Source organism: Sinocyclocheilus grahami, unplaced genomic scaffold, assembly GCF_001515645.1.
Source record: "Sinocyclocheilus grahami isolate Dianchi unplaced genomic scaffold, SAMN03320097.WGS_v1.1 scaffold67.1, whole genome shotgun sequence".
NCBI classification, from domain to species: domain Eukaryota; kingdom Metazoa; phylum Chordata; class Actinopteri; order Cypriniformes; family Cyprinidae; genus Sinocyclocheilus; species Sinocyclocheilus grahami.
In genome coordinates, this window is record NW_015505246.1 from 1,591,461 (window position 1) to 1,601,512 (window position 10,052).

Below are 10,052 nucleotides of genomic sequence, written 5' to 3' on the forward strand. Positions count from 1 at the left end.
ACAATAGGTGGCGCCAAATACGCATAAAACGAGTGTGCCATGAAATACGTAAAGTAATGCGTGTTGTAAAGATCGAGAGTAAAAACAAAAGAATAAGAAAACTTTACAGCTGCATGAGTCATGACTGTCACGTTAGCCTGATGGGACCAAACTCCCTTTGTGATTTTAAAACGTAAGACAGTACCCAGATTTGAAGACTACAGTAAGATTTTACTTCTACTGTTAATAAGATTTTGGTAGGCTACTATTAGATGGATAGCCTAAATGTCCTAATTCAGATGGGCTACCTGTTTTTTTTTTGGTTTTTTTATGGTATATCAAAAAATTTATATATTTTTTAAATGTGATTGTTGGTACATTTGACCAGTTTTTACCATACTTTCAAAACAAAAATTAAAATAGGAAAAATATGCTATATGAAAATAATTGAAGACAAAATGTGTTTTTAAAAAGCCTTTTTCCAAAAGGATCAAAACTGGAAAAAGGGGGGTCGTCTTATAATCAGGGTCGTCTTATATTCGGGCTAATATGGTATTATATAATTATATACTGTAACATAATGTACAATTTTGCAATGAAAGTTAAGCCCAGGTATGTAATACCATGTGTCATCATGAGTAATGCTTTCTGAAATACCCCCTGAAGTGTTAATTGAAAACAAAACACCTAAAAAGCAGCAAAACAAAAAAACAAGTGAATACAACTGAACATTTTTCTTTAACATTTAGGTTTTAGTTTTGTGAAAGTTTTCGTTTGTGATAAAAATCTTGGATGCACACACACACACGGTCCTACCTCACTGAGATCAGCAATGGTCAGGTTCATGCCTGCCAGCTGTTTCCACACAGGTTCTGCCAGGTAGAGACTTAGAGGACTTCCTGTACGGATTGCTATGCCCAGGAGTACTCCTATACACAATTAAAAGAAGAGAGCATGGTAGATCAACAGATCTAATGGAGGGAACTACTACAGCTGTACAATTTTAGACTGTTTCCTCAAGCCTTGAAAGCATTTTCAGTGTGGGAAACACAAGCAAAAGGTACCTAGGAAGCGGAACATGCAGATGTGCAGAGGGGATTTGGCAGCTGGGTTGAGCAGGAAGCAATCTCTATTCGCTCCTGACTCGTCTCGGCCGTTAGGAGTGACGATGAGGAGAGGAGTGAGACCGTTCTGTAGTTCCTCACACATTTCTGCGATAGATTCACTGTATCCGCCACCACAGTCATCAACTGACTCACCTAAAAACACACACAAAGGGTAAGAAACATGTTAAAGATACGATCCAAGGGCCTTTTTCCCTCCTTTCATCCCTCTCCAAATATAAACTCACCCACAAACTTGACCTTCCAGACCCGGTGTGGCAGCAGCAGACTGTCAGGGCTGAAAGAGCTCATCTTAGCACACATCTGCCCAAATACTGACTTGGTGCCATCCGGCCCTGCCAGTCCTCCTTTACTGCGGGAACGCTTGACCTGGTCGAGAGAATGAGTGCAAGTTATTACAGGCTTCTCCATATACAGCATTTCTGCTCTGATGTATAAACTCCATTGTTATGCTTTCCGGCTGTGAGACTTGCCAGATCAGTGCCAGGCTCCAGGGGCCCTATTATACCCTATTATTTGGGGGGAAATCTCATGAAGAACCTCATGATGAGCAGATCCAAAAACAAATTTAAGACTAAGATTTAGTGCTACCAACTCTCACTCAAAACTATAACTAAAATAAAATGGATGATAATAATCATATGGTGTACATAGTACTTGTGTGTCCGCGCTGACAGAAAGGAACAGGAAATGCAACAATAATTATGGTGATTAGGTAAAGGGAGACAATTTTATGAAGGCCCCGCTAGCTATTTTTGCCCATTAAAAGTAATTGTTCATTTTGGATTCTGTTTACCACCCTAATGAACTCTCAAGCCAAAAGGGAAATGCAGGCAAAAATGTACTTTGCTGAATAAATAACATGCATTTTGGTCATTGTTTTTCAAAATGTAAACATAAATACATGGTTTACATTTTTTTTTCTTATAAGGTTGAAACATCATAATAGGTTACTATTCAATATACTGAAATAAAAATCTGTTTGCTAACATATTTCAAAAATGCAAAAAATAAATACACTAATTTATGCAAAATATTACATCTGGACTATGACTGTGAGATTTATTTGAGGCCAAATTAGGATAGAGTTGAACACAAATCTCAAACTACATGTGCAGTTTAAACAAGTGTACCTGTATCCTGTTTAGCTCCACCACTGGCCCATGTTGCCTGTCTCTAACCATAGTGGCTTGAACCACTTTACGGAATGCTGCCTCCTAGAGATATTGAAAACAAATATTAATAAATAGAATTAGGACTTGTAATTTGTAAAAAATAAAATAAAATAATAATGTAAGTACTATCCACAAAAATATTCTTACTTTGCCCTGCGAAATAAGGATTCCACGCGAATACACTAATTTATGCAAAATATTACATCTGGACTATGACTGTGAGATTTATTTGAGGCCAAATTAGGATAGAGTTGAACGCAAATCTCAAACTACATGTGCAGTTTAAACAAGTGTACCTGTATCCTGTTTAGCTCCACCACTGGCCCATGTTGCCTGTCTCTAACCATAGTGGCTTGAACCACTTTACGGAATGCTGCCTCCTAGAGATATTGAAAACAAATATTAATAAATAGAATTAGGACTTGTAATTTGTAAAAAATAAAATAAAATAATAATGTAAGTACTATCCACAAAAATATTCTTACTTTGCCCTGCGAAATAAGGATTCCACGCAGTGTGTCAAAGCCAACGGAGACGCCGTGTCCAGTTTCACCCAGTCGTCCTTCTAGGTCAAACATTGGGATACAGGGGCAGAAGAGCTCAGAGATGTGGTGCAGGAGCAGTAATCGGTTCCTCAGGCCTATGATGGCGATCTCCTGCAGGTGGTTGTACTCCATAGGAACCTACAGACAAACATTTAATTACTTAAACACAAAGTTCTTTGAGATTTTTTGGTAGTTCTGTGTGATTCAGCTATATTTGGTGGTACAGTACCTGAGCAGGCAGTTTTCCAGCATTGGTAGGTTTACTAGTGGACCAGGCAAGTGTGTGTGCTGAGCCACAAGCCACACGGTTGATCTTCTTGCCCTGCAGTGCCGCCACCAGCCTGGGCCTCTGAATAGCATTGGTTGTCCCATCTCCAAGCTGACCCTCATCATTGTCACCCCATGTGTACACTTCACCTGTGTGTTTAAATTCATGTCTTTAGCAAAAACTCCAAATACAAATAGGTATAGACTATGCCAGACAAAAGAAAACCTGATATCTATTTTATATAAACTTGCTACATGATGACCTACCATCCTCTGTGCAGCATACACAGTGAAGAGAACCAGTTGCTATGGCTATGACCTTCTTGCCTTGCAAACCCTGGACCTGCCGGGGTCTGCGAACATGATCATCCGAGCCATGTCCTAGTCTGTGGTAGTCGCCTTTCCCCCTAAAACAAATCACAAACGTAAAATCTCTACTCGTGTTCTCACTAAATAAAAGATCGGTTTATGTACCACTGCATTTTGGGATTGATTACCATGTGTAAACTGCTCCAGACTTGGTGAGAGCCACAGAGAACTGAGAGCCACATTCCACTTTCACAACACCCAATCCAGTTAATGAGTCAATCTAAGCAGAGAAAGAGAGAATGAGATATGAAGATTCATACAGGAATCACTAACCAGAAAGCCTTTGATGCTTAAGTAACTACACCAGCAGTCCTACCTTCATAGGTACTTTACATCCATCACTTCCTCCTCTGCCCAGTTTGCCATAGTCTCCATCCCCCCATGACCACACCATGTCATCATCGGTCAAGCACAGGGTCTGGGCGTCCCCACTGCCACATGCAACGTCTATCACCCGGTGACCCTGCAGTGCCTCCACCTATAAACATGCACAGGCAATTCACAGAATATACAGTGTTAGAGAGTAGATATGCTACAAACTAAACCAAATGTTTAAAAAAATAAAAATAAAAATCCAGTTCCAAAAAAAAAAAAATCAACTAACACTGACTAATTTCAGAAAATCAGTTTGTTTGGTTAGTTTACAGTTATTTATTATAATACTAATAAAAAACTATTTATCATATTAAAAGAATTAAAATATAATGTTAGTAAATTATTATTGTTGTTCCCACACCATATTCAATCAATTTCCATAAATTTCCAATTGCTTAAAAAAAAGATTTCTGTCATGACAACTCTCGGAGTGATTTGCATGATAAACTTGCTACATGATGACCTACCATCCTCTGTGCAGCATACACAGTGAAGAGAACCAGTTGCTATGGCTATGACCTTCTTGCCTTGCAAACCCTGGACCTGCCGGGGTCTGCGAACATGATCATCCGAGCCATGTCCTAGTCTGTGGTAGTCGCCTTTCCCCCTAAAACAAATCACAAACGTAAAATCTCTACTCGTGTTCTCACTAAATAAAAGATCGGTTTATGTACCACTGCATTTTGGGATTGATTACCATGTGTAAACTGCTCCAGACTTGGTGAGAGCCACAGAGAACTGAGAGCCACATTCCACTTTCACAACACCCAATCCAGTTAATGAGTCAATCTAAGCAGAGAAAGAGAGAATGAGATATGAAGATTCATACAGGAATCACTAACCAGAAAGCATTTGATGCTTAAGTAACTACACCAGCAGTCCTACCTTCATAGGTACTTTACATCCATCACTTCCTCCTCTGCCCAGTTTGCCATAGTCTCCATCCCCCCATGACCACACCATGTCATCATCGGTCAAGCACAGGGTCTGGGCATCCCCACTGCCACATGCAACGTCTATCACCCGGTGACCCTGCAGTGCCTCCACCTATAAACATGCACAGGCAATTCACAGAATATACAGTGTTAGAGAGTAGATATGCTACAAACTAAACCAAATGTTTAAAAACATTTTTTTTTAAAAATCCAGTTCCAAAAAAAAAAAATCAACTAACACTGACTAATTTCAGAAAATCAGTTTGTTTGGTTAGTTTACAGTTATTTATTATAATACTAATAAAAAACTATTTATCATATTAAAAGAATTAAAATATAATGTTAGTAAATTATTATTGTTGTTCCCACACCATATTCAATGAATTTCCATAAATTTCCAATTGCTTAAAAAAAAGATTTCTGTCATGACAACTCTCGGAGTGATTTGCATGGTAATATACATGGCAATGTTAATGTATTTGGTCTTGCCGGAATAGATCTGCAACGCTGCTGCGGCAGATCAAGTACTGAGACTTCTACAACACATACACAACATGCTGCTGTTAGCATGTAAGGAATATTACTCGCATGGTAATATACATGGCAATGTTAATGTATTTGGTCTTGCCGGAATAGATCTGCTACGCTGCTGAGGCAGATCAAGTACCGAGACTTCTACAACACATACACAACATGCTGCTGTTAGCATGTAAGGAATATTACTGCTGCACATATAACATGAATAACCCCCATAGCATACATGATCACCCTGTAGCAGATCTATACAAGTGGATCTGGGGAAGGTGGAGGGTTTCTGAAGTGCGTTGCTACTGCTACAGCAAACACTGCCATATATTTGGAATGCTGAGCAGCGAGCTTATTGGCTACCGATACAGGAGAGAACCTTCTCCTTCGGAGGAGAGAGCCAAGCAGTGCTTCCCGCCAGAGTTCACAGCCACCTTCCGGATGAAAACATGCTGGATTGACTCCAGCAGGGTCGGAGTGGAGACGGACTCTGTGCCTCCTATTCCCAGTCGACCACCGGCACCATATCCTGTAGCATACAGCTGAGGACAGCAAAGACAAGTCACTAAGGACATTATTCCGCTGACATAAGATATTAGAACAACTACTGAATATACAACATAGGTCTGTACTTAATTTTAAAAATAATTATCAGCTGAGCATTGAAAAAAAAATACAAGTAAGATTTGTACTGAAGATTTTAACATTTTTAAAATGTGAAAAGCCTTACTTTCCCATCAGCAGTTATGGCGAACAGGGTCTGCTCTCCACCAATCAGCTGAACAGGTCGCAGTGTGGCTAGAGCTTCTGTTGGTGTGGGAACCTTGACTTTTGCTCCTTCAATACCACCTAACTGACCCCGGTGATTGTGCCCCCAGCCGTAGATGGTCCCACTGCCGCCCGCTGAGAGAGTCCAATCATCTGGTCGTCTAGTGAACAGAAAACATGAAGAAATTGTGAAATTTAACAAAAAACGGTTATAATAGAACTCCATCCATTTAAAATGTTACATCGAGAGCACCAAGTCATTTTTGGTTTTGTTTCACTAGCTAAACAACACTGGTCTCAGATTTGTTTAGTTAATTTACCTGTTCATCCACTGAACTAACTGCTCATCCTGCTCCCTCTTAAACAGGTCATGACTCTCATGGAGTGTGTTCATGTTCTCAAGGTCTGCCATGAGCTCACGGACTTTCTTTGCCACCTAGTGGAAAAAATGCAAAAAATTCACAGACCATAAATATAACAGCTCTCCATTAAGTCAAGTAAGATTTGTACTGAAGATTTTAAAGGATCCTTTGCTGGCTTTGAATTTTAAACATTTTTAAAATGTGAAAAGCCTTACTTTCCCATCAGCAGTTACGGCGAACAGGGTCTGCTCTCCACCAATCAGCTGAACAGGTCGCAGTGTGGCTAGAGCTTCTGTTGGTGTGGGAACCTTGACTTTTGCTCCTTCAATACCACCTAACTGACCCCGGTGATTGTGCCCCCAGCCGTAGATGGTCCCACTGCCGCCCGCTGAGAGAGTCCAATCATCTGGTCGTCTAGTGAACAGAAAACATGAAGAAATTGTGAAATTTAACAAAAAACGGTTATAATAGAACTCCATCCATTTAAAATGTTACATCAAGAGCACCAAGTCATTTTTGGTTTTGTTTCACTAGCTAAACAACACTGGTCTCAGATTTGTTTAGTTGATTTACCTGTTCATCCACTGAACTAACTGCTCATCCTGCTCCCTCTTAAACAGGTCATGACTCTCATGGAGTGTGTTCATGTTCTCAAGGTCTGCCATGAGCTCACGGACTTTCTTTGCCACCTAGTGGAAAAAATGCAAAAAATTCACAGACCATAAATATAACAGCTCTCCATTAAGTAAGATATTCTCTAATTTCCAACCAATATTAGAAACCCCTACCTCATCCAGGAAAGGGCGGGGCAAAGGAGTCCTCTTGTCCAGAGCCACTAACACTCTGGATGCGGTACAATAGCGGCGGAACCAAGCCCATTTGTGTGTCTCAGCACAGCATGGAAGAGTGTCCAACTCCAGATCACATGCAAGTGCCACCAACACCTACACAGGACAAGAAAAAAATATTTTTTGGAAAAACTCATGTGGCATACCTTACTAGGCCCATCTGTTAGGAAGACAAACATACCTTGAAGAAAGGACTGTGGAGCAGCTGCTTGCCACCTCTGACTATGGGTTCCTCATACTCATACTGTCTCTGTAAAGCCTCGGGAAGTCCTTTCACCAGAGCGGCTAGTGCACTTCCTGTAAAACTCTACACAACATTCAATACAAGTTACGCTAATTATATAATACATAAATAAATACATTAATTAATTGCATAGAACATTGTTTAACCATAGAGCGAGCCTCTCCTTCACTGTCTCCTAAGAGGCGGTTGATGTTTATGGATTGGCCATATTCAGTGGTTAGGAGCTTGCGTAGCCTCTGCAGGGCCCACATACGATGACCAGCCGCTGAACAAGCACATAGCGACAAAGACATAGTAAAATATTGATTCTAAAATCTTAAATTTGTGATTTCAAGATTTCAAGTATTAAATGTTTTTGCTAAAAGCCCAAGACACATACAGACATTTAAATATTTCACATCAACAATATCTCAAAAACATGGACTAGTATTAATTATAATAAAACATCAAACATAATTGTATTAATTATACATACAAATATAAAAATAAAAAATACAGTATACTATAATTTTTCTTTCAAAGGTCTTCTCGTACCTAAGGCACTGAGCTGGGCGCAAGCAGCAAGTGAGGCTGCCAACCTTGGCACAATGCTGCGGTTTGAAGCAAAGTTCAGGCGAAAGTCTAGCAGACACGTTACTAGATCCATCGAAGGGCAGGACAGAATGCAACGGTCTGACAGGAGGTCTTTAGGACCTGCAGGTAATTCAATAAAAAGGTCAAAAACTTCAGAATATCATGTTACATATGAAGTATGTACAATGAAGTGATTTCATATTAAACTGATGTACCAGCAGCAGGCATGATGGGATAGACAGTGAAGCGCCAGCCCCAGCCGTTAACAGAGCCATCACTGGTGAACTTCCATTTCAGCTCATCTCCTGGAATCCTCAATTCACTGGACCAATCAGACCACTCACGACCTAAACGGGTGGAAACAAGTAAGGTCATGTGGCCAATGATCAAACAACTTTTTGAATAGTGTTAAAAAGAAAAAAGGAAAAAGAATGTGACCTGATCGAACAGACACAATCCTATTGGCTCCATCCATGATGGTAAGAGGGTCATGTCTCCTTTCTGTTGAACACTGGCGATCAAACTCCACCCTCAACCCTTCAGCACCTAAAATAGCCACACGCAAGATCAAATTTGAATGTCTTTAAATCTGCTAATTCTTAGAACACAGAGCTTCATAAAGCATCTACACTACAGTTCAAAAATGTTTTGAAAGAAATTAATACTTTTCTTCAATAAGCATGTGTTAAACTAATTAAAAGTTACAATAAAAACATTTAGAGTATGTTAGAAAAAAATCTATTTCTAATAATTGCTGTTCTTTTGAACATCCTATTCATCAAAAAATCCTGAAAAAATGTGTCATGGTTTCTACCAAAATATTAAGCAGCACAAGTGTTTTCAACATTGATCAAATTTGAAATGTTTCTAGGAATGAAGCTGAAGGAGATGAAGGATCATGTGACAATGAAGACTAACGTAAGGGCAGCTAAAAATTCAGCATACCATTCCAGGAATAAAGTACAGGGGGGAAAAAAGTTATTTGTAAATTGTAATATTTCACAATATTACTGTTTTTACTGCATTTTTGATCAAATAAATCCAGCATTGGTTAATTCCCATCAACAATAAAATACTAGATTTTTATATATCCTGAAGAAAATATGAGTGGCTTCTGCAATAGTTTATCTACAGCAACTGTGCCAAAGTTTAATACATAGGTTTAGGAATTTGTTCAAATAAAAATAATAATGCACCAGCAATGAGGTTGTTATGGCTGCTGAGATGCTGAATAAACAGAAAAACACAAGGTGACCTGGTATTTTCACAGTTCCGCTGGTGGAAGTGTCATCAGTGTATGGGTGACTGCTCTCCACCACCACAGGCTGCGATGACAGCCGTCCACTTTGAGAGTCAGTGGCTACGTCCTCTAACTCAGTCACACACAACTCCAGCAGCATATCTGCCACCTGTGTGCCAACAAACACATTTAGTAGGGATCCGATATTCATATTGGTATCGGCTCCGATAGTGCCATTTTTCTCGGATCGGTATCGGTACCGATCGAAATCCAAGATTTTTATTTTTTTATTTTTCGATTGTGCGAATTATTCTGTGTTACTTCTGAAGCCATGCGATAGCTTAATGTGAGCTACATATGAATATTTAAGTCCTTACATTAAAGTTCACACAAACTCTTTTCTCCACTGTGGCTGTCAGTCATTCGTTCAGCCTTTAAACCCTGGTCACGTTCGGTTACAGCAGTCAGCTCGGTAAAGCTCTCGCCAAGATCATTCTGTGTTCCCATTATACTTGATTTGTAAATACATCTCTATGATTTCGCAAAAAGGATTTTATCTTCTTGCCGAAGTTTAATGTTGTTTTGTTACTTGCTACCGGGTGTCTGTGAAAACAAAACACGGGCGTAGAAAAGACTATAAATTGTTTTTAACGTGCACAGTAACTGAAATTTAAAACTGTCAAAAGAAAGTCTCAATAACTGTTGCACAGATATAATACACTA

The 10,052-nt window shown here is 39.5% G+C and overlaps 1 protein-coding gene across 1 annotated transcript in view; it reads right to left on the reverse strand.

The window, feature by feature from the left end:
• Positions 1-10,052, reverse strand: part of herc2 (HECT and RLD domain containing E3 ubiquitin protein ligase 2) — a 70,519-nt gene that overhangs the window by 6,442 nt on the left and 54,025 nt on the right. Inside the window, exons 71-92 of the mRNA XM_016272094.1 lie at positions 9,345-9,498; positions 8,528-8,635; positions 8,305-8,436; positions 8,051-8,209; positions 7,663-7,781; positions 7,454-7,579; positions 7,213-7,368; positions 6,998-7,113; positions 6,640-6,838; positions 5,676-5,836; positions 4,720-4,795; positions 4,532-4,623; positions 4,378-4,441; positions 3,776-3,937; positions 3,588-3,679; positions 3,358-3,497; positions 3,053-3,240; positions 2,764-2,961; positions 2,575-2,658; positions 1,331-1,472; positions 1,044-1,238; positions 796-908 (exon numbers count right to left, since the gene is read on the reverse strand). Coding sequence (XP_016127580.1) covers positions 796-908; positions 1,044-1,238; positions 1,331-1,472; positions 2,575-2,658; positions 2,764-2,961; positions 3,053-3,240; positions 3,358-3,497; positions 3,588-3,679; positions 3,776-3,937; positions 4,378-4,441; positions 4,532-4,623; positions 4,720-4,795; positions 5,676-5,836; positions 6,640-6,838; positions 6,998-7,113; positions 7,213-7,368; positions 7,454-7,579; positions 7,663-7,781; positions 8,051-8,209; positions 8,305-8,436; positions 8,528-8,635; positions 9,345-9,498 — 2,976 coding nt within the window. The remainder of the gene's footprint in view (positions 1-795; positions 909-1,043; positions 1,239-1,330; positions 1,473-2,574; positions 2,659-2,763; positions 2,962-3,052; positions 3,241-3,357; positions 3,498-3,587; positions 3,680-3,775; positions 3,938-4,377; positions 4,442-4,531; positions 4,624-4,719; positions 4,796-5,675; positions 5,837-6,639; positions 6,839-6,997; positions 7,114-7,212; positions 7,369-7,453; positions 7,580-7,662; positions 7,782-8,050; positions 8,210-8,304; positions 8,437-8,527; positions 8,636-9,344; positions 9,499-10,052) is intronic.